The sequence below is a fragment of the Doryrhamphus excisus genome, linkage group LG20, assembly GCF_037039965.1.
Source record: "Doryrhamphus excisus strain RoL-2023G ecotype Guam linkage group LG20, RoL_Dexc_Guam_v1.1, whole genome shotgun sequence".
Lineage (NCBI taxonomy): Eukaryota > Metazoa > Chordata > Actinopteri > Syngnathiformes > Syngnathidae > Doryrhamphus > Doryrhamphus excisus.
In genome coordinates this window covers 2101975-2127056 of record NC_136376.1, presented here as the reverse complement: position 1 = coordinate 2127056, position 25082 = coordinate 2101975, and the positions used below count along the sequence as shown (strand labels likewise).

The 25082-nt window shown below is 38.6% G+C and overlaps 1 protein-coding gene across 2 annotated transcripts in view; it reads left to right on the top strand.

The window, feature by feature from the left end:
* The window catches only part of LOC131107975 (receptor-type tyrosine-protein phosphatase epsilon-like), a 69351-nt gene that overhangs the window by 35537 nt on the left and 8732 nt on the right, over nt 1-25082 (top strand). The window contains exons 3-18 of one of the 2 annotated variants that reach the window (XM_058058519.2): nt 1276-1359; nt 1489-1591; nt 6639-6823; nt 12371-12442; nt 14617-14713; nt 15348-15421; nt 15800-15936; nt 16011-16101; nt 16176-16252; nt 16333-16369; nt 17479-17576; nt 17981-18100; nt 19916-20079; nt 22395-22530; nt 22725-22874; nt 24933-25026. In XM_058058519.2, coding sequence (XP_057914502.2) covers nt 12376-12442; nt 14617-14713; nt 15348-15421; nt 15800-15936; nt 16011-16101; nt 16176-16252; nt 16333-16369; nt 17479-17576; nt 17981-18100; nt 19916-20079; nt 22395-22530; nt 22725-22874; nt 24933-25026 — 1342 coding nt within the window. In that variant the 5' untranslated portion in view covers nt 1276-1359; nt 1489-1591; nt 6639-6823; nt 12371-12375. Of the gene's footprint in view, nt 1-1226; nt 1360-1488; nt 1592-6638; nt 6824-12370; nt 12443-14616; nt 14714-15347; nt 15422-15799; nt 15937-16010; nt 16102-16175; nt 16253-16332; nt 16370-17478; nt 17577-17980; nt 18101-19915; nt 20080-22394; nt 22531-22724; nt 22875-24932; nt 25027-25082 lie in introns of those variants that run through there. The other variant, XM_058058518.2, reaches the window with a different exon arrangement.

The window sequence follows — 25082 nt, the reverse complement described above, 5'->3', positions numbered from 1 at the left end:
ATCTCTGACAAAATCTCTGACATTTTAGGGGGACTCCCTAAATAATTTTATATTTTTTATAGATTTTTTTTTAAAACAAAAAAATCTCTGACAAATCTCTGACAAAATCTCTGACATTTTAGGGGGACTCCCTATTTTTTTAACAAAAATATCTCTGACAAAATATCTGACATTTTAGGGGGACTCCCTAAATAATTTTATATTTTTTATAGATTTTTTTTAACAAAAAAAATCTCTGACAAATCTCTGACATTTTAGGGGCACTCCCTAAATAATTGTATATTTTTTATAGATTTTTCTTTACACAAAAAATATATTTTTTTTTACAAAAAAAATCTCTGGCAAATCTGTGACAAATCTTTTACATTTAGAGGGGTCTTAAGCCCTCCTAATTAATGAAAAATGAAAAGTCTCTGACAAATTTCATATAATAGAGCAAAAGCAGGCTAATAAGCAAGCCAATAAGCAGGATAATACTAGCCTACTACTACTGGTAGTAGTAGCAGACTAATACTAGCTATACTACTACTACTACTACTAGTAGTAGTAATCAGTAGAAGAATAATGATGATAGTAATAATAATAGGCTAATAATATAAATATAATATAAATAATATAATAATAATTATATATAATTGATCACTGTCCACTTGACAGAATGGTTGCAGAGCCAAGCCCCCCCCCCCTTGTCCTCAGAACCTAGTGACCCCCCCTGATTTCAGATTCTGCTGCTTACATTTGGCCTTTTTGCAGTATTTTTCCCATTTTTGTTGTGTATTTTTTTTTTGTTTATTGTTGTTTTGATACCATGTGCCAATAAAAATAAGCCGCGGGCCACATGTTGGACACACCTGCTGTAAATGTAAGCTCTACAATAAGACTGTAGCCTCTTATATGAATCATATTTGGTTATTAAAATAGAGCAATGTGATTTGTCATAAAAAGTGTATATTTACTGCTATAGCACGGCTACAGTATACATATTATATAGTATACATATTATATGTATATATAATAAAGTAAAGCAGGAATGATACAGGAATGCAGGGGGCTAGTGAGTCCTCCTGCAGCCGGGAGGTGGTGTAAGAAGACGGGTACGGTGGGTGGGGTGGGTGGGTGGTTGGGTGGGGGGTCTGCAGGCTCCACCGAGGCTGCCATAACGCGGCTAAGCGCAGGCAGCAGGCGCATCCTCACCCAAAACCGCAGCTAATGCCCCCCCCCCCCCCCTCTCCCCTGCTAACCCGGCTCCGTTTTCAAGCCTTTTCTTTCACCCAGGATCGGAACCACATAGCATCCGGAACCCTAACCCTCATCATCATCATCATCATCATCGGCTGTGGCGTGGTGTGATGTTGTACGGTAAGATGCGCACATTCCTGTAAAAAACAGGCTTGCTGCCCCCCCCCCCCCCCTACACTCGGTAAGATGTTTATCTCTGTCCTCTATCGGAACCGGACCGGACTGCCACATCGCATCGCTGACGACCAGGAAGCCACTAGCGGTCAAGGCGTCGCGACGGATGTTGTCATCCACGCTGCCATTCCTTCAGACGATGGTGATGATGATGGTGAAGATGCCGTGCCGGAAATAGGTTAGTGGAGCAAATGAAAAGCATCAACAATGCAACCGTGGGAGGGGTCGTGTGGAACCGAGATGTTATATAGGAAATAAAACATCAATATAATAAGAGGGGGCGTTTACTGGGTGTGTGTGGAAGACGTGTACCGGTCTAGACAGGAGGGAGGGGGGCAGGGGGGGGGCGCGCTATGGGCGTGTAGTGTAGTACAGTGGAGTGTAGTACAGTGGAGTGTAGTACAGTGTAGTGTAGTACAGTGGAGTGTAGTACAGTGTAGTGTAGTACAGTGGAGTGTAGTACAGCGTGCACACTAGTGACGCCTGCAGGATGCATTCAAAACTGTCGGAAACCTAAACATGACCTAAGATGATGAGGTCATGTGATTCATAAGAAGCCGATAACGAGATACAAATTTGAAATAATGGGATAAAATGTCAAAATTCTGAGATAAAGATAGAAAGTCATAATAATGAGATAAAAAATCAAAATTACAAGATAAATTTTGAGGTAAAGTTGAAATTATGAGATAGAAAGTCATAATAATGAAATAAAAAGTTGAAATAACAAGATAAGAAGTTGAAATAATGAGACACACAAATTCAAAATGACGACATAAAAAGTCCAAATTTTGAGATAAGAGATAGAAGCCATAATAATGAGATAAAAGTTGAAATAACAAGATAAAAAGTCGAAATAACGAGATAAAAAGTCGAAATAACGAGATAAAAAGTCGAAATAACGAGATAAAAAGTCAAAATTACAAGATAAAAAGTCAAAATTACAAGATAAAAAGTCAAAATTACAAGATAAAAAGTCAAAATTACAAGATAAAAAGTCAAAATTTTGAGATAAAAAGTCGAAATAACAAGATAAAAAGTGGAAATTACGAGATAAAAAGTCATAAGAATGAGATAATGAGTTGAAATAACAAGATAAGAAGTTGAAGTAATGAGATAAAAATTCAAAATTATGTGATAAAAACTCGAAATTTTGAGATAAAGTCGAAATTATGAGATAGAAAGTCATAATAATGACATAAAAAGTTGAAATAACGAGATAAAAAGTCAAAATTACGAGATAAAATGTCAAAATTTTGAGATAAGAAAGTGGAAATTATGAGATAGAAAGTCATAATAACAAGATAAAAAGTGTAAATAATAAGATTATTATTCATAGATAGATATTGATGATAGATAGATTATGTTTAATAGATAAAATAATAATAAGCTTAGTAGTAGTAAGAGTCACAGCAGCAGCTCTTCTCTCCTGTGCAGACATGGATTGTGAGTACACTGAGGAGTACTTTAAGTGTACTTTACAAGTGATGAAATACTTCATTTGCTGGTGAGTTCACATTGTGAAGCGGCTAGTCCATTTAGGTGTTCTACACCCAAACGCAACATCACCGTTGTATTCCCAGGACCACTTATACCTGGAAATGAAATCTGCAAACCCGACAGAATCAACCCAAAACTGACAATGACAACGAGGAATTATGCTAAGGCGCCATTAGACTGTGGAATTATGCTTGGAAGTCTAATTCTAGCAGGACACAGCGAGGAGTATCGGCTGTCATAACTGTTACCTCATTCATGAATTATCAATTGGCCATAACCTCATTGACAACAACCACGCTGACATAACCTTCATTTCCTGTCCCTGATTGCACGGCCTACATTAAAAGCTATGGTGTCACTTTCTAGAACGCCGTCGGATTGGACAGCTTGGCCCACTTCCTGTTAGCCTTGGGAATACGCTACGTGAGCTAATGTTAGACACTCCATATTCCGTCAACATGTAAGTTGCTAATGTGTAAGTTTCCTCCCACATTCCAAAAAAAAAAAAACATGCTAGGTTAATTAGCGACTCCAAATTGTCCATAGGTATGAATGTGAGTGTGAATGGTTGTTTGTCTATATGTGCCCTGTGATTGGCTGGCCACCAGTCCAGGACACTAGCAGAATAAAAAAATGGATGCTTGGATGGATGGAGTGTAAAGGTGACAATATGGGTGTTATGGGGGGGGTATGCTGGAGCCTATCCCAGCTACCTATGGACAATGTAGAGCCGCCAATGAACCCAACATGCCAAGTCCATATGGAGATACCGAAGCGGAGAATCGAACCCAGGTCTTCCCGATCTCCTGACTGAGTGGCCAACATGACTGGAAAAAATTAATTCATTCATTCATTTTGGCCAGCCAATCACAGGGCACATATAGACAAACAACCATTCACACTCACATTCATACCTATGGACAATTTGGAGTCATGCTAATTAACCTAGCATGTTTTTGGAATGTGGGAGGAAACCGGAGTACCCGGAGAAAACCCACGCATGCACGGGGAGAACATGCAAACTCCACACAGAGATGGCCGAGGGTGGAATTGAACCCAGGTCTTAGTAAATAAATAGTTATTTTCATGTAAAACAACAATTTTTGTGTTGTTTATGCTGGAGCCTATCCCAGCTGTCTTCGGGCAAGACTGTATAACAACATAACAGTCATCTTACTCAAAACACTTTTCTGAGAACACTAAAAGCATCACACAGCAACTTAACAACCAAAGGTACATTCACTCATTCATTTATTCATTTTCTACCGCTTATCCTCACAAGGGTCGCGGGGGTGCCGGAGCCTATCCCAGCTGTCTTCGGGCGAGGGGCGGGGTACACATAGACACATAGGCACACATAGACAAACAACCATTCACACTCACATTCATACCTATGGACAATTTGGAGTCATGCTAATTAACCTAGCATGTTTTTGGAATGTGGGAGGAAACCGGAGTACCCGGAGAAAACCCACGCATGCAAACTCCACACAGAGATGACCGAGGGTGGAATTGAACCCTGGTCTCCTAGCTGTGAGGTCTGCGCACTAACCACTTGACCGCCGTGCCGCCTGACTGGAACCAATTAACCGCTATAAACGAGTAATGACCGTGCATGTTTTTTTGTATACACTATGAGTTGTGTGTGGGGGGGGGGGCGTCACATGGTACGGTTGATGTAACCCACGAGAAAAGGCACCCGATGTGTGTTACTATTTTGCAGGAAAGCGATGCTTATTTCATCATGGCGCTCGGTCGTGTTTCTTCTATGAATTAATGATGGAATCAGCCAGCGTGACGCCATCAAACTTTAACGAGCCTCCATGTTTGGCCTCTTCGTCAGTGGGATGAGGAAGTGTGCACACGTGCGCCTCCTTGGAAACGCAGGCCTGAAAGGAGAACATCACTCTGGAACAGTGGATTTTTTTAGGCCGTGAGGATATGAATAACTTAGATTTTTTTAATCGCAATTATCACCCTGTATTGTCTTAAAGCTGCGGTACGCCGATACGTCTCATCAGAGTTCGCCACAATGTCCTACTTTTTACAGATCTACTAAAAGGATTTAGGTCATAGGTCATGTGAGCTTTGCAGCCGGACCGTGATTGTGCTCCGACCTTCATGAGTCACATGAGCGGTGTTATATTTATAATACGTGCCAATGCAAGCCGCCATTTTTATGTCCACTTCCTGTTCGCTCCATAAAAACACTAATGATCCGTTGGAAAGGTGTTAAAATAATATGACCTGAACGTTTACAACACCCAGAATTCATAGTGTCATAGTGCGTACAGTGTGTGCGGCCATAGCGGGAAAAGGGCCAGGCGGTGTGTTACAAAGGAGGCGGGACTTCCTCTTTAACGTTCAAGCAAGGGAATAAAACTTGACACTGCAACCTTTTGTGTGAATATATTGTATGAAAACATTTTTAATAAGCTGGGATGACGTTTTATTGGGACATTTTTGCAACACGCCCCAAACTAGGTCGGATAAGTTCATTTTGTCGACTGATTGTTTCCCCCGGACAATACTATCCAAGAAACAGAAACTGAATTTTTTTATGTGATATTACAATATTTCCCTTAATTACTATATTTATTATTTTTATAGCATGCCAATAAAAAGCTGCGACCCACAAATGGCTCCCTAGCCGCACTTTGGACACTCCTGTCTTAATAGATAGAGTAGTAGCCAATAGAATAGACGTTAGGCATTGCCATGTCATCATTTAATTGTCGATATTTACAGTGGCGTATATCCAGAGGTAATAATATTTAGAAAATTAATCAACAACAGCAATAAAATACATCAACTATTAAGCAGGCATTTTGGGTGAATTCTATGGAAAATAATGAGATAAAAAGTTGAAATAACCAGATAAAAAGTTGAAAAAAATTATGAGATAAAAAGTGGAAATTACGAGATTAGAAGTCAAAATTATGAGATAGAAAGTCATAATAATGAGATAAAAAGTCAAAATAACAAGATAAAAAGAAATAACGAGTAAAAAGTCAAAATTACGAGATAAAAAGTCAAAATTATGAGATTAAAAAGTCAAAATTATGAGATAGAAAGTCATAATAATGAGATAAAAAGTCAAAATAACAAGATAAAAAGAAATAACAAGTAAAAAGTCAAAATTGCGAGATAAAACGTCAAAATTATGAGATAAAAAGTCAAAATTATGAGATAAAAGTCAAAATTATTAGATAAAAAGTCAAAATTATGAGATAAAAAGTCAAAATTATGAGATAAAAAGTGGAAAATACGAGATAAAGTTGAAATTATGAGATAGAAAGACATAATAATGAAATAAAAAGTTGAAATAACAAGAGATAAATAAAATAATGAGATAAAAAGTGGAAATTATGAGATAAAAAGTCAAAACTTTGAGATAAAGTGTAAATAATGAGCTAGAAAGTCATAATAACAAGATAAAGTGTAAATAATGAGCAAGAAAGTCATAATAACGAGATAAAAAGTGTATTATTTACACTTTTTATCTCGTTATTATGACTTTCTTGGATTGTGAGTACACTGAGGAGTACTTTAAGTGTGTCTTTACAAGTGATGAAATACTTCATTTGCTGGTGAAGTCACATGGAATTGTACCAAACAAACTCACATTGGAAAGGAAACAGAACTAACAAAATAAAAGCACAGACGTAGGAAAAAGACGTAAACAGAAACCAATAATTGTTGATTTTTCTTTGTTGTGTTTTCAGGTTCTCATCCTTCAATGTGCCTTCATCCCAATTTCTTCACCCGATATCGACACGTCGGAAAGTATGTGACTAAAAGAGGACGGTGGCTGGGATAAACCAAAAAAAGGAAAAAAAGGGAAGATCACACGGCTGCCATGGACGGATGCGTCTTCTGATATCTCATCACGCTGGCTTCCTTTGGATGTGTAAGTGTTGTTTTTTTATTTTTTATTTTTAGAGCATGCCACGAAAAAGCTGCGACCCACAAATCGCCCCCGAGCCGCACTTTGGAAACTTTTGTCTTAATAGATAGAGTAGTAGCCAATAGAATAGACGTTTAGCTTTGCATTGTCGTCATTTAATCACTGATACCAATACAAAATTAAATTTAAAAAAATTAATAAAATATATTTTTTACTTAAATTATAAATAAATAATAATAATAAATAAATAATAAAATAATAAGTCATATAAATAAAAAAATAAATAATAACAAATAAAAAAAGACTTAAATGATATTAGGAAAGCAGGAAGTGAACAAATGTAACAGTTACTGATTGTAAAAGTACCAGATGGAGGGGTAGGATTTAATAAGCTTTGCTTCTTCCTACTCCTTTTCGACATGTGGAACTGTGAACTGATTATGTGATGCATTCAATTACCATATTACCATATATACTGTTGTACACCACAATAATACAATATAATTGTGTTATAAGATAATTACTGCATAATAATGAATTAAGCATTGATATTGTATCATATACTTTGTAGCAAGGATGCTAAATGCTACTCTCAGTAGCATATATTCAACTACTAAAAGCCATGCATTGAATTTCTCCGACATGATTGCACCCAAATTAAGTTTTCAAGTGTTTGCGTGCCGATTACTACCTCAGCATGAATTGTTTTATTGCACGGGAGGCTCACACTTAATGCGCGTTTTAATGAAAGGGCATAACATTGTAAGCACATAATTATACAAGGGGATGACATAGTAGGTGCGATTAGATGCAATTCCACGTAACGTACTTAACTTCTAAGTAGTCCATAAAAGCCAACAGTCTCGCTTGCACCTTTTAGCCTTCTCATCAGGACCCGCACGGGGATTTATGGAGTTTAACCTTTTAAAATCAACTCCGCCAAGGAGCTTCTCGGGGCGTTTATGCTATTTTTCTGTTTCCAATTTGCAGGAGTGACTGTGAAATAGATGGGGGAAATATTCAAACGCCTCCTTTACTTGGCGTGTTATTGTGTGCGCTTATGTAGGAAGGTGTAAACATCCTATTACTTTACCGGGAAAGCAGTGCTGAGAGGCCTTCAAGTAGATTAACTGCAGTTAATGCGGGATTAACATAAACAGGCATCGCACATCCTTAAAAGAACACAAGCGGATAAGAATACAAATCATATATCATTTTGGCTATTTTGCATACTCACATAACGAACCTTGGGATTGCGCCAGGTTGAGTTAATGAGGTTTTTTTTGTTTTTTTTACGATAAAAAATTTTTCCAGAGCGTAATAATAATAAAGATGAACATGCTTAGAAACCCGCGACTCCAAGCAAGAGCAACAACAAATCTTCATGCAAATTTGAATCATTATTAAAGATCCCTGACATTGATTTAAATCAATATTTAACTTTATTCATGATATTTAAATTCCATAGCATACATTAGAATAATGAGTAGCTTGTATCAGCATGCGTCTTATGTGGAAATGACATCATTATGTTTCTCCCTCCCCTCCTATAGCTCCATTATTTATAAGAGCGCTTTAAATGAGGTGCAGAGGTCAATTTCATCATGCTTCATTTTAAATATTAAGACTCCTGCGCTGGTGTTTGCATAAAAATATACAGGAAATGAATATTTTTTTGCATATGCAACTAATGAGGTTTGGGGTTTTTTTTGCAAAAAAAAAAAAGAAAGATGTTCCGTTAGGTTAAGCGTGTATAAGGAAAAAACCTCTGGCCTTTTAAAATGGATGAAACATCTTCTCAGCATCAGCGTTTTGACCTCAATCTCGCTTCACTACATGTAATAAAAAGCAGGGCTCGTCGGCGGGAAGAATCAGCCTCGAGCTTTAACCAGCTTGCTGCTGTGCGTTCATTGTTAGCCTTGCATCATGCACGGATGGATGCCACGCTCCAATCACGGCATCGTTTTAATGCCAAGCTGGTACCAGAGGTAGGAGGTAATCACATTAGTGGCCCGCCAAGGCATTATGGTACATTTGCCTTGTTTACAGGAACCATCTTTATCAAATGTTGCTTCAAATAACATCTGCTTGCTACGCTTCCTTCAGTATGGAGAAGATCGAGAATTACTGCGCCACAAAGGCAGCGCTGATTAATAAATACGCACATACAGTGCAGTAGGAAACAAAAGTAAGTCACACAGTCAGTAAGAAACAAAAGTATGCAACACTGGTAATAAGAATTAAAATTAAGTAGCAGAGTCACCAAGGAATAAAAAAAGTTAGCCACACAAACAGAAATAAGCCACACATACAGTACAGTAGGAAACAAAAGTAAGCCACACAGTCAGTAAGAAACAAAAGTATACAACACTAGTAATGACAAACAAAATTATGAAGTAGAGTCACTCAGGAACCAAAGTTAGCCACACATACAGTGCAGTAGGAAACAAAAGTAAGCCACACGGTCAGTAAGCAACAAAAGTATGCAACACTAGTGATGACAAACAAAAAAAAAAGACGCACAGTCACTAAGGAACAAAAGTTAGCCACACGTACAGTGCAGTAGGAAACAAAAGTAAGCCACACAGTCAGTAAGAAACAAAAGTATGCAACACTGGTAATAAGAAACAAATTTAAGAAGCAGAGTCCCTAAGGAATAAAAGTTAGCAACACATACAGTGCAGTAGGAAACAAAAGTAAGCCACACAGGCAGTAAGAAACAAAAGTATCCAACTCTGGTAATAAGAAACAAAATTAAGAAGCAGAGTCACTAAGGAACAAAAGTTAGCCACGCATACAGTGCAGTAGGAAACAAAAGTAAGCCACACAGTCAGTAAGAAACAAAAGTATGCAACACTGGTAATAAGAAACAAAATTAAGACGCACAGTCACTAAGGAACAAAAGTTAGTCACACATATAGTACAGTAGGAAACAAAAGTTAGTCACACATATAGTACAGTAGGAAACAAAAGTTAGTGACACATATAGTACAGTAGGAAACAAAAGTTAGTCACACATATAGTACAGTAGGAAACAAAAGTTAGTCACACATATAGTACAGTAGGAAACAAAAGTTAGCCACACATTTAGTGCAGTAGGAAACAAAAGTATGCAACATTGGTAATAAGAAACAAAATTAAGACGCACAGTCACTAAGGAACAAAAGTTAGTCACACATATAGTACAGTAGGAAACAAAAGTTAGTGACACATATAGTACAGTAGGAAACAAAAGTTAGTCACACATATAGTACAGTAGGAAACAAAAGTTAGTGACACATATAGTACAGTAGGAAACAAAAGTTAGTCACACATATAGTACAGTAGGAAACAAAAGTTAGCCACACATTTAGTGCAGTAGGAAACAAAAGTATGCAACATTGGTAATAAGAAACAAAATTAAGACGCACAGTCACTAAGGAACAAAAGTTAGTCACACATATAGTACAGTAGGAAACAAAAGTTAGTGACACATATAGTACAGTAGGAAACAAAAGTTAGTCACACATATAGTACAGTAGGAAACAAAAGTTAGTGACACATATAGTACAGTAGGAAACAAAAGTTAGTCACACATATAGTACAGTAGGAAACAAAAGTTAGCCACACATTTAGTGCAGTAGGAAACAAAAGTATGCAACATTGGTAATAAGAAACAAAATTAAGACGCACAGTCACTAAGGAACAAAAGTTAGTGACACATATAGTACAGTAGGAAACAAAAGTTAGTCACACATATAGTACAGTAGGAAACAAAAGTTAGTGACACATATAGTACAGTAGGAAACAAAAGTTAGTCACACATATAGTACAGTAGGAAACAAAAGTTAGCCACACATTTAGTGCAGTAGGAAACAAAAGTATGCAACATTGGTAATAAGAAACAAAATTAAGACGCACAGTCACTAAGGAACAAAAGTTAGTCACACATATAGTACAGTAGGAAACAAAAGTTAGTCACACATATAGTACAGTAGGAAACAAAAGTTAGCCACACATTTAGTGCAGTAGGAAACAAAAGTATGCAACATTGGTAATAAGAAACAAAATTAAGAAGCAGAGTCACCAAGGAACAAAAGTTAGCAACACGTACAGTGCAGTAGGAAACAAAAGTTAGCCACACGTACAGTGCAGTAGGAAACAAAAGTTAGCCACACGTACAGTGCAGTAGGAAACAAAAGTAAGCCACGTGGTCAATAGAAAACGATGAACAAAATGACACATTCAGTTAGAAAACATCCTTGGAACTCAGATCCCGTTTGTTCCTAAATTGGTCTCATGACTTTGGATGATTTTCCCAGTTCCTTTCCCGCTGCCATGACGTGCTGCCATGACGTTCTGCCTGCATGCTGCATGGCCCGTGCAGGCTGGTTCTGGTTCAGTTGTCGACACGGTCAACTTGTTAGCACTCAAGAGATGGTGGGGGGTGATTGGGTCCTCCGCCCTCATAGTGGGGCACCACGTATGAAGTCGGCATCCTTTGGCTGTGGGACACATCTGCAGGCATGCATGCATACATGAATGAGATCATGTGATGTAATATCCTGTCATAGCTGCCCTTATGATTTCTCATCATTTCCTGACAAACCATGAGCTGATTTCATGAACATTTTAACATTTTACATTAAATCCAAGTCTCATTTGTCGTCCAATAACACTTTGACACAAGCGCAGCTCACTTCCTGTTATGTGAACCCTCCCCCCGGCGCTCTCCAACATCACAAATTAGGCCCCTGGATGACCCAGAAGAGGAAGTAAATTGGCACAATGAAGGATGTCATTCTTCTCTAACAAGAAAGGACCTTCTAACAGACGATGAATTAGGACGCTCACTTCTGGCTTCAAAGCCATTTAGACCCCAATTTATTCCCACGGCAGAACTCATTTGCAGCACAAAAAGGCAAATCAATGCCAATATCAAGCCATACGTTTCTGGAGATAATAAGACATAACATGAAATAATACCATAACTCATATTCTTATATGTTATTATGAAGGCCCGCTGTGTACTTTCCCTTTAAAAGAGGCGCTCGCTGTGTCCCAAATAAAGCACCAACAGCTTCCGGCGTCAAAGTATATAAAAAGGACAAGTGAGAATGGAACCCGGGAAGCAATGATGCGAGGCGGGGAAAAAAACAAAACAGGATTCCGCAGTGAGAGGAAAAACACCATCTGGTCAAGATTATAACCTAGATTCCGGGCATATGCGGACTTGAACACAATCCTGTGTCCGCTCATACAGCATCAGTGGCCTTCATATACTAGTATGTACATAGTGGACACTTCATTGGGTACACCTGCAGCAACTCATTAATTTAATTGTCTCGTTAGCGACAATCTCCAATTATTAACTTAGCACTGTTGTTATTTTTATGATGCAATTTTCTATTTGAAGTATTAGCTAGCCTTTGTGTGTTTTTCTATTAATAGCAGGCATCACTTTGAAGCCTCTAACTTTGCAGATATTTCACGTTGATTTGTCGCCCTCCAGTGGAAGTAGTGCGAAATTGCAAGGCCCGTTAACATGGCTGGATTCTGCTTTTTCCACAGAGACGATGGTGTTGTTTCTGATTGGGATCTCTGCAGTCGTCAACGGTTCTTCTCATGGCAACCACACGGCAGGTAAACACTGAAGAGGATTTTTGTTTCTTACTGCCACTGTTGCACAAGTTTGTTGCTTACTGCTTGTGTGGCTTGTTTTTGTTTCCTACTGCACTGTATGTGTTGCTAACTTTTATTCCTCAGTGACTCTGCGTCTTAATTTTGTTTCTTATTAGCAGTGTTGCATGTTTTTGTTTCCTACTGACTGTGTGTCTTACTTTTGTTTCCTACTGCACTGTATGTGTGGCTTGTTTTGTTTCTTTCTGTTTGTGTGGCTAACTTTTATTCCTCAGTGACTCTGCTTCTTAATTTTGTTTCTTATTACCGGGGTTGCATGTTTTTGTTTCTTACTTTTGTTTCCTACTGCACTGCATGTGTTGCTAAGTTTTGTTCCCTAGTGACTGTGCGTCTTAATTTTGTTTATTATTACCAGTGTTGCATGCTTTTGTTTCTTACTGACAGTGTGGCTTACTTTTGTTTCCTACTGCACTGTATGTGTAGCTAACTTTTGTTCCTTATTGACTCTGCGTCTTAATTTTGTTTTCCTATTACTGGTGTTGCATACCTTTGTTGCTTACTGCCTGTGTGGCTTACTTTTGTTTCCTACTGCACTGTATGTGTTGCTAACTTTTATTCCTTAGTGACTCTGCTTCTTAATTTTCTTTCATATTACCAGTGTTGCATACTTTTGTTTCTTACTGCCTGTGTGGCTTACTTTTGTTTCCTACTGGACTGCATGTGTTGCTAAGTTTTGTTCCCTAGTGTCTGTGCGTCTTAATTTTGTTTCTTATTACCGGGGTTGCATGCTTTTGTTTCTTACTGACTGTGTGGCTTACTTTTGTTTCCTACTGCACTGTATGTGTAGCTAACTTTTGTTCCTTATTGACTCTGCGTCTTAATTTTGTTTCCTAGTACTGGTGTTGCATACCTGTGTGGCTTACTTTTGTTTCCTACTGCACTGTATGTGTTGCTAACTTTTATTCCTTAGTGACTCTGCTTCTTAATTTTCTTTCATATTACCAGTGTTGCATACTTTTGTTTCTTACTGCCTGTGTGGCTTACTTTTGTTTCCTACTGCACTGCATGTGTTGCTAAGTTTTGTTCCCTAGTGTCTGTGCGTCTTAATTTTGTTTCTTATTACCGGGGTTGCATGCTTTTGTTGCCTACTGACCGTGTGGCTTACTTTTGTTTCCTACTGCACTGTATGTGTAGCTAACTTTTGTTCCTTATTGACTCTGCGTCTTAATTTTGTTTCCTATTACTGGTGTTGCATACCTGTGTGGCTTACTTTTGTTTCCTACTGCACTGTATGTGTTGCTAACTTTTGTTCCTTATTGACTCTGCGTCTTAATTTTGTTTCCTATTACTGGTGTTGCATACCTGTGTGGCTTACTTTTGTTTCCTACTGCACTGTATGTGTTGCTAACTTTTATTCCTTAGTGACTCTGCTTCTTAATTTTCTTTCATATTACCAGTGTTGCATACTTTTGTTTCTTACTGCCTGTGTGGCTTACTTTTGTTTCCTACTGCACTGCATGTGTTGCTAAGTTTTGTTCCCTAGTGTCTGTGCGTCTTAATTTTGTTTCTTATTACCGGGGTTGCATGCTTTTGTTTCTTACTGACTGTGTGGCTTACTTTTGTTTCCTACTGCACTGTATGTGTAGCTAACTTTTGTTCCTTATTGACTCTGCGTCTTAATTTTGTTTCCTATTACTGGTGTTGCATACCCGTGTGGCTTACTTTTGTTTCCTACTGCACTGTATGTGTTGCTAACTTTTATTCCTTAGTGACTCTGCTTCTTAATTTTCTTTCGTATTACCAGTGTTGCATACTTTTGTTTCTTACTGCCTGTGTGGCTTACTTTTGTTTCCTACTGCACTGCATGTGTTGCTAAGTTTTGTTCCCTAGTGTCTGTGCGTCTTAATTTTGTTTCTTATTACCGGGGTTGCATGCTTTTGTTTCTTACTGACTGTGTGGCTTACTTTTGTTTCCTACTGCACTGTATGTGTGGCTAACTTTTATTCCTCAGTGACTCTGCTTCTTAATTTTGTTTCTTATTACCAGTGTTGCATGCTTTTGTTTCTTACTGACTGTGGGGCTTACTTTTGTTTCCTGCTGCACTGTATGTGTTGCTAACTTTTGTTCCTTAGTGGAAAAAAGTGAAATTAATAGGAGCTATTTCCTCTTCTATACAGGAAACCCCACCCATCAGGGGGCTCACGTGCTGCCCTCCACGCTGATCCTGTCTCTTTTCCTCATCATCGTCGTCCTGCTAACCATCTATTGCCTCAGGTAACTCAATCGCAAAGAAGGTTAAAGATGTTAAAGATGGATGGTCAGTGATGACGTATGAGGAAGAGCATCTGAGTTTACTTTGCTAGTAAATGATCTCCAGCTTGTAGTCTTTATTTTGATTATTTTGAATTAGATCAAAGGCATTTAGCAAATACTGTACATTTACATAGCATTTTCAAGCATCAAAGCAGTCAATAATTAAGGACATTTATGCAATTATCCACGTCACAACACGTTTTCCCGACGTTTCTATTTTTCCAGAATACTGAATGCCTTTGATCTAATTATTAGATCTAATTATGCCTTTGATTTAATTATTAGATCAAAGGCATTCAGCAGCTATTTCCAAATTTTACCTTTCTTCCCTTAAATGAATATTATGGTTTGACTCTGGAATCTGCGTTTTGGGAGGGTGGAGCAGCAGGAGGCTGTTAGCAATGCCTTGTGGGTAAACAGCTGCAAAGCAAACCAAAAGGAGAAGGTCAGGTCGGGTCCTCCTTGTCTTCCTTGCTGACACCATGAGGAGGAACAACTTGGTCTCCCTCACATGGTGGATCTCGGCCACCTTCATTTCATTCTCCTTTATTCACATATTCCTTCCTTTAATCTTCTCTTTTCTCCGCCGTTTAAGGTTCAAGAACCACAGGAAGGCTCTGGTGAAGTCGGTGGATAAAAAGATTCCCAATGGCTTCCTGGAGGAACAAGGTATTAGAGCGTGATCACCAGCCGGCATGAAAACGTAGATTGACATTCTTTATGGACTTGGAGCAACTCCCACTGTGGGGTCTGGAGAGGTTTGTGGCGGTCTCTTACTTTTCCCAGCACGGCGGGAACCGTATAAACTTTCATTTTTAAGTGGACAAAATATATAAATAAACGGAAAATTTGGAGCCGGGGCAGTTTCCCGCGGTCCGAGGTGGCTCGGTGTTTACGAGTGGAGAAATCATTCCTGTCATGGATCCGCAGAAGTGGGAAATCTTAATGGCCGCCTGGCTTGTTGTTGCAGGTGCAACGCCGGCTCGTAATGGTCCCTACTGGGAATCGTTAGCCCTCTGACCGCCGTATATTCCTTTTTAAACACAGGAGAGCAAAGAGTGGTGCTCCTCCCCAGGTCGCCCTCGCCTTCCAAGAGGTACTTCCCCATTTCGTTGGACTCGCTGGAGGACGAGTACCGCGTACGCTCGGCGGACGACGGCAAGCTCTTCAGAGAGGAGTTCAACGTAAGGCGTTGGTGTCGCACTCGTTGGTGTCGGGGTGTGGTCCTAAAAACGTTACCATGGTTTTGTTGTTGCAGTCGCTGCCGTGCTACTACCACCACGGCTCCTTCGAAGAGGCCAGCAAAGAGCACAACAGAGACAAAAACAGATACCCCAACATTTTACCATGTGAGGGAGCCCGCTCCGCAAAGTAACCTTTCACCTTGACTGGAACGCCGTTTATTTCCTTTCCTCTCCCGCAGACGACCATTCTAGAGTAGTACTCAGCGGTCATCTCGGACACGTGTGCTCAGACTACATAAATGCATCCTACATTGACGTACGTCTTCGTTACGTTATCCAAATATGACCTCAATAATGTCGGCTGACGTTCCGCTAACTTGGTGTTCTTTTCTGCAGGGGTTCAAACAAAAGAAGAAATTCATTGCAGCTCAAGGTAAATACAAATTCAAGTTTCCGTAGCGAGAGCTTGGAGTTTTTTTCAGCGTCAAAAGATGTCAAGTGACTTTTGATGCTACGCAACGTGGGAGGGTAGTCGTAGAAAAGGTTAATGGCGGGTAGGGGGGGGCAGCAGACACTGCACCACGTTGGGTCGATGAGAACAACATGAGAATTTAACTTTATTTTTTAAGAAAAGTACAATAAAAAAAATCCAAAAATGACACTATACTGTAAATTCCGTGAAATTCCGTGAAATTCCTTCTAAATTATGGCTAAATTATGGCTAAATTCTAATCTTGTGACATCATTCACTTCAGAGCCACAGCAAATTACTCTGTATAACAGTACAACAACATAACAGTCATCTTACACAGAACACTTTTCTAAGAACACTAAAAGCATCACACAGCAACTTAACACCCAAAGGTACATTCATTCATTCATTCATTCATTTTCTACCGCTTATCCTCACAAGGGTCGCGGAGGGGGTGCTGGTGCCTATCCCAGCTGTCTTCGGGCGAGAGGCGGGGTACACCCTGGACTGGTGGCCAGCCAATCACAGGGCACATATAGACAAACAACCATTCACACTCACATTCATACCTATGGACAATTTGGAGTCGCTAATTAACCTAGCATGTTTTTGGAATGTGGGAGGAAACCGGAGTACCCGGAGAAAACCCACCCAAACCCAGGGTGTACCCCACCTCTTGCCCGAAGACAGCTGGGATAGGCTCCAGCACCCCACACGACCCTCGTGAGGATAAGCGGTAGAAAATGAATGAATAAATATAGTATATACGTAATACTAGATACTTGTATATAAATACAAGAAAACAAAAAAAAACTCAATAGCAGCAAAAATTGTAAAATCAGCAGCCTTTTTACAAGAATAAAGTCAAAATATTAAGATAAAAACATTTAATTTAATTGGGGGTGTTCAGGGCTGACAACCCAAAAGGTCCAACAGAAGTTGGCACATGCACATTGTCGCCCTCTAGTGGTCATCATTTCCAACTGCTCCCCATTCATTGTATATAATATACAATAGTTTTAATTGCCGTGTCCACCTATTGATGATGTTTGTGTGTTCCAACACTTCAGGTCCAAAGCTGGAGACCGTGGCCGACTTCTGGCGGATGATTTGGGAGCAGAAGACCACAACCATCGTGATGCTGACAAATCTAAAAGAAAGAAAAGAGGTTTGTTCTGAATAAATTACGATTAATCGTTATTTGGTTATCATTTTCATTTGTTGTCATTTATCTGACCTCTCTCCCCCCCTTGATGACAATCTAATCACATCATCGCCGGGTTACGGATTACTTTGCATGAGCTGCACTTCAAAGCGCTGATCAATTGTCAGCTCCGCAGGTTTGATACACCAGCAGAAGAAGAAGAGCTGGGGATCAATGATGGAATAATTGTTGATAAGATCCTGAGAGGCTTGATAATAATTAGCCTGAGGAGCTCATTAACGACTTGAAACAGACGCTATTGACTGACAGGGGACACGCAAAGTCAAACGCCTCGGATTTGGCCGTGCACTGCAGGAAAATAAAGACGACAAATCATGCAAAATGTGTATTAAACATTGTCTCGTTAGGACAAATGTTATCAGTACTGGCCGGAGAAAGGCTGCTGGATGTACGGCAACATGAGAGTGGCGATGGAGGACGTCACCGTGCTGGTGGACTACACAGTCAGGAAGTTCTGCATTCAATATGTAAGTCAAACATATCATTTCTTTTCATTAAAATTAAAATTTCTTTATTAAAAATGTAATTACACGCCAGCATACGCGCTGAATAATTTTTAAAGGGACATTGTCTCTAATTAGACATACAGTAAAAATATTTAATACAGCATTTTGAGCCAACTCTGGTTATCAAATGACATTAAAAATACATACACCTAATAGCGATCTCTTATTAAAAATTAAGCATCTAATAAAGCTGCGTTGAGAGGACGTAAAAAGTAGCGTTCCCCGAAGGGACTTTCAAACACTTAAGTACATTGTAATAGTATAAAAAATGTCATAAATAAGGAAAAAACTGCGGCAGGAAAAACAATCCAGGATATTAAAAGCTTGTATGTAAGATTAAAAAATCAAATCAATATAGTTATGTGTTTAATGTGCTCACGCAACTGGTGCAAAGTGTTTTTGGTGGCTGTGCTGCTCAGTTTGATGGCGGAGTCCTTGCAGATATACTTTATATATACCCTCTGTGACTTTTGTTTTGAAATCCACATGGAACCTCTGTCTTATTACTTTTCATAATCAATATATATTTTTTATTTGTTGTTTCCATTGTTCTAAAAATGTACATCAAAATAAATTTGCACATTTTATTTTGAAAATAGTTTAATTTATACTTTACAAAAGCCTACCAATAACATCCTGTCTGTTATTTTGCATGGAAAATAATTTTAATTAATAATAACTTAACTTTAATAATTAAATTTAAATTCCTCTTGTGTAATAAACAATTAACATATTTTTTTAATAATTGGAATGATGGAACTGCTTATATTTTACCAAACTATAACATAACTATTATTTTGAAATCCACATGAAACCTCTGTCTTATTACTTTTCATAATCAATATATATTTTTTATTTGTTGTTTCCATTGTTACTAAATTACCTAAATCTAAAAATGTACATCAAAATACATTTTCACATTTTATTTTGAAAATAGTTTAATTTATACTTGTTTGCCTTTACAAAAGCCTACCAATGACATCCTGTCTATTATTTTGCGTTTAAAATAATTTTAATTAATAATAACTTAACTTGATTAATTAAATTTAAATTCCTCTTGTGTAATAAACAATTAACAATATTTTTTAAATGATTTATTATGGAACTGCTTATGTTTTACCAAACTATAACATAACTATTATTTTGAAATCCACATGGAACCTCTGTCTTATTACTTTTCATAATCAATATATATTTTTTATTTGTTGTTTCCATTGTTACTAAATTACCTAAATCTAAAAATGTACATCAAAATAAATCTTCACATTTTATTTTGAAAATAGTTTAATTTATACTTGTTTGCCTTTACAAAAGCCTACCAATCCTGTCTGTTATTTTGTGTTAAAAATAATTTTACTTAATAATAACTTTACTTTAATAATTACATTTAAATTCCTCTTGTGTAATAAACAATTAACAATATTTTTTAAATTATTTATTATGTATTTATAAGTCGCACAAGGCCAAAAAATGCATAATTGGGTAAAAAAAAAAACATATATAAGTCGCACTGGAGTATAAGTCGCATTTTTTGCGACCAGGGCTGCACAGCGGTCGACCTTACAATGAATGAATGAATGAACTACTAGAGCCCTCTAGACATGAAATAGCACCCCTATAGTCGACTTATACTCCGGAGTGACTTATAGTCCAGAAAATACGGTACTACTCTATAATACATATAAAATCCACATCGTAGGGGGCGCCATTTGACCGCCAAAGGAAGTGATGAAGTCAGTGTAGCGGACGCAGACTGAGCATTATTCTACTTCACAGCAGGGCAGCGATGGACCCCGGGCCCCGTGCTTGGTCACCCAGCTCCACTTTACCAGCTGGCCAGACTTCGGGGTGCCGTTCTCGCCCATCGGCATGCTGAAATTCCTCAAGAAGGTCAAAGCAGTCAACCCGCCGTACGCCGGGCCCGTTGTGGTGCACTGCAGGTGAGGGTCACGTTGGCGTCCGCCATTGTCACTGACGTCTTTATGCAGCGTTTCTAATGTTAAAGCTGTCGCTTGGTTACAATTGTTCGAACCCTGCACGCTTTAACGACACGTCTTAAAACGTCATGGCAGTCCTTTAAGGGTGATTTATTGCCAGGGGGGGTTTAATGATACTGTAAGTACCAGGACCAGGCCTGGTATGTGCATGTGTGCACCTTTGTCTGTCTGCTCTCTTTGACTGGAACAACTGCTGCAACAGGTGCTCACTGTTGTTCTTGAACGCACCCATCTGCTGGAATGACCCTTGTAAATCTGCTTTTATGGATGCACGTGGGACTCGCACACGATTTGGGCAAAAGTAGTGGGACACCTGGTCATTACGGCGACAGGAAATGGAAGTCAAAGTGGACTTGGTCCCGGTACTACCTTCCGTTATTCTGGAGTTTGTTTTTTTTGGGGTATTTATACCCATTTGGGAAGTCAGAGGTGACTGATTTTTAATTTTTCCACTTCATAAAATAGACGTTTTACAGTTCTTCTATATTAAATTCACTCAAGCATACCTTACGGAAAGGAAAAGGCACTTTTCCCAAACTGTTCCCACAAAGTAAGGAAACAAGTAAGATGAACAATTAGGATTTAAGTCAATTACACAATTACACTCATTCAATCCCACAAAGTATCCCCTTCAGTACAGATCATTTTAGATCATTTAGGCTGTGGATGGAATAAATGAAATCCAAGGAAATACACCTGGAAGATCTAGAAAGCTTTCTGTGTGTAATTGTGTGTAGCTGCTCTATAGGAGTCCACAACTCAATTCAAAGGGCCCAAAATGAGTATAATATGTGGCCTTTAAGGTAGTATTGTCTTTCTTACGATCTTCAGAAGTGTTTCTCAGTACTTTTCCATGTACAGTGTATCGTATATGCTATGCAGTTCCACACATTTAGATTAGATTAGTTAATTCAGTCTGAGATCTGGATTTTTCTTGGCAGTCCTGCTATGAAGTCCAGCATCCTGAAGTCGCCGCTTCACTGTTGATACTGACACTGGTGTTTGACGGCTACTATTTAGTGCATTTTTAGTGCAGATATTTGTCTTCTTGCACGGTTGTGCAGCGTTTCTGTGTCCTTGTTAGACCCAGTTTGTGCTGCCCTCCTAAGGGAGTAGTTCAATTTTAGTTTTAGTTTTTTGATTTTTAGATGGCTTTTCTAAAAGAAATTTGCAAGTGATCCCAAACTTTTGAGCGGTAGTGTAAGTATTTTATACTTTGGATGATATGTCGTCACTACAATATCCCACTTATTCTGTGTGAAAGGCAAAGACAGTGTTCTCTTTTAAGAAGGCAGTCAATGTGTAATCTGGTGACAGTTTGACCGGATTAAGTAAATTTCCCTTACTTCCAACAAGAACAATCGGAAATGTTGTTGTTGATATTTGTCTTCTTGCACAGTTGTGCAGCGTTTTTGTGTCCTTGTTAGACCCAGTTTGTGCTGCCCTCCTAAGGGAGTAGTTCAATTTTAGTTTTAGTTTTTTGATTTTTAGATGGCTTTTCTAAAAGAAATTTGCAAGTGATCCCAAACTTTTGAGCGGTAGTGTAAGTATTTTATACTTTGGATGATATGTCGTCACTACAATATCCCACTTATTCTGTGTGAAAGGCAAAGACAGTGTTCTCGTTTAAGAATGCAGTCAATGTGTATTCTGGTGACAGTTTGACCCTGGAACGGATTAAGTAAATTTCCCTTACTTCCAACAAGAACAATCGGAAATGTTGTTGTTGTTGTTGATATTTGTCTTCTTGCACAGTTGTGCAGCGTTTTTGTGTCCTTGTTAGACCCACTTTGTGCTGCTCTCTGAAGGGAGTAGTTAACAGCATGGTAAGAGATTTTAGTTTTAGTTTTAAGATTTTTAGATGGCTTTTCCAATAATCTATAATAATAATAATAATAATAATAATAATAATAATTATTATTATTATTATTATTATAATAATCTAGCGATCTAAAATGTGTTTTTCTTTGGTAAACAAAGACATTTGCAAGTGAGTAGTGGTAGTGTACATTTAAAACATTTACCTGAAAATTGTCCCTTATTACCCCGCCGCCGTCCCTTTATCCAGACTGTCGCCAAAAACGTACCAGCTTCCTCCTTCAATCCTCCAAAGTTTGGTGGAAACCTGATATTTTTTCACCTGTCTTGTTTTTCGTGAGAAAAGTGCATGATGTTCTTTCCAGCGCTCTTACAAGTTACTTGACAGGTGCTGCCCTTCTTGTTTGTGTGTGTGTTTTTGTGTGTTTGTGTGTTTGTAGCGCCGGTGTGGGAAGGACGGGCACGTTCATTGTCATTGACAGCATGATCGACATGATGCACATGGAGCAGCGAGTGGACGTCTTCGGCTTTGTGAGCAGAATACGAGAGCAGCGCTGTCAGCTCATCCAGACCGATGTAAGCGTTGACCCCTGCTGACCCGCTGTGCCTCGCCACTGACAGTTGAGCTCCGCTGTTGTGGTGCAGGCACATACAAAGCCAGCAAAACAAACTGTCAGTGATACTGGAAGGAAGGAGGTGGGAGGCGAGAAGATGGAGGCGGGGAGGAGGAGGTCTGGTCTTGACTCCCTTTTTGTGTTTCTTTCCCTCAGATGCAGTACTCGTTCATCTACCAGGCCCTGCTGGAGTACTACCTGTACGGAGACACCGAGCTGGATGTGTGCTCCCTGGAGGGACATCTCCACAGGCTCCACAACACCAGAGCCCCCCACGACAGACTGGGCCTGGAGGAGGAGTTCAGGGTAGGATGATCCAGAGTTTTAAACATTTCAGTAATAATGAATCGTCCCAACATGGCGGTAATCCCCCCCCGCCCCCCTGAAATCTGGCCCAGGGTGGCGCTCTGAGCAGCAGCAGCGACATTAATAACAAAGCTTTACAAGGTGCCTCCATCTGCCACGTCGCATTAACTGGAGCTCAGTGGGAAGATCTTCCTCTTCTCCTCTCTCGTCATTACAACTTGCTTGTTGTTTAGTTGAGCCTGGAGATGTTTTAGCGTGTTAAACTCCCGGGTCGTTACATTAGGTACACCTGGGATATATCTCGGGTGACCACAGTTGGAACACCAAAAGGCATTCCAAGTGTAGAACATTGCTACATTACAAAATACCATCAAAAACACATTCAGATTATGTAGAAAATAATATCTCTTTCATATGTTTCAATGATAAACAACAACTTTAATATCTCTGGATTGAAATATTGAGAGAATCATCTCTCAAAAAACTCCTTTTCATCCTTATTGGACAACTACATGACCATATAAATGTTGATATGACTTTCTATCATAATAATAAGAGTAATAACAACCAGGGGCGTCACTAGGTTCTGAGGACAGGGGGGGGGGGGGGGCTTAGCCCCGCTGGAGATGCACAGGATATGAAAAAAAACAAATAAGAAACAAGAACCGGGATATAACTTTCCCACTTTTAGTGATACTCAATAGTTTTAGGCCACCATTAAATGTACACAAGTACACACAATTTACACTGCAAAACCGCTGGACAGTGATCAGTGATACAATAATCATTATTATATTATTAATTAGCCTATTATTATTACTATCATCATTATTCTTCTTCTGGTTATTACTACTACTACTACTACTACTAGTAGTAGTAGTTGTAGTAGTAGGCTAGTATTAGCCTGCTTATTGGCTTGCTTATTAGCCTGCTTTTGCCCTATTATATGAAATTTGTCAGAATTTTTTTTGCAAAAAAAAAAAAAAATCAATGAAAAATATCAAATTATTTAGGGGGACTTAAGAGTCCCTCTAAATGTCAGAGATTTTGTCAGAGATTTTTTATGTAAAAAAAAATCAATTGTAAAAAAATCAATAAAAAATATCATATTATTTAGGGGGGCTTAAGAACATTTTAGGGGAACTGAAGCGCCCCTAATATGTCCGAGATTTGTCAGAGATTTGTCAGAGATTTGTCAGAGATTTTTTTGGTTTAAAAAAAAATCAATAAAAAATATCATATTATTTAGGGGGGCTTAAGAACATTTTAGGGGAACTGGAGCGCCCCTAATATGTCAGAGATTTGCCAAAGATTTGTCAAAGATTTGTCAAAGATTTGTCAGAGATTTGTCAGAGATTTGTCAGAGATTTTTATTGTTTAAAAAAATCAATTAAAAATATCATATTATTTAGGGGGGCTTAAGAACATTTTAGGCGAACTGAAGCGCCCCTAATATGTCAGAGATTTGTCAAAGATTTGTCAGAGATTTGTCACAGATTTGTCAGAGATTTGTCAGAGATTTGTCAGAGATTTGTCAGAGATTTGTCAGAGATTTTTATTGTTTAAAAAAAATCAATTAAAAATATCACATTATTTAGGGGGGCTTAAGAACATTTTAGGGGAACTGAAGCACCCCTAATTTGTCAGAGATTTTTTTGTAAAAAAAAAAAAAAAATCAAGAAAAAATATAAAATTATTTTGGGGGCTTTAAGAACATTTTAGGGGGGGGGCTTCAGCCCCCCTAAAATTGGCCTAATGACGCCACTGGTACTGATGTACTTCATCTCCATGTGAGATTTTGTCAGAGATTTGTCAGAGATTTTTTTTGTAAAAAAAAAAAAGAATTAAAAAAATCAATAAAAAATAGCAAATTATTTAGGGAGTCTGTAGCCTCCCTAAAATAGGTCTAATGACGCCACTGATAACAACCCTGCCCCCTGTTTGAAGGCCAAATATGACCATGACGGGTGATGACAGGTGTACCTAATGAAGTGTCCAGTGAGTCTGTACTGTACGTTACGTGTGATCAATCCCTCCATTCCCCCCTCCGCCTTTCAGAAGCTGACCAATGTGCGCATAATGAAGGAGAACATGAGAACGGGGAATCTTCCAGCCAACATGAAGAAGAACCGCGTGCTTCAGATCATCCCGTGTAAGGAATACTTTGATACGTTCCCAGACGCTTCCATAATACATCACATCCCAGAG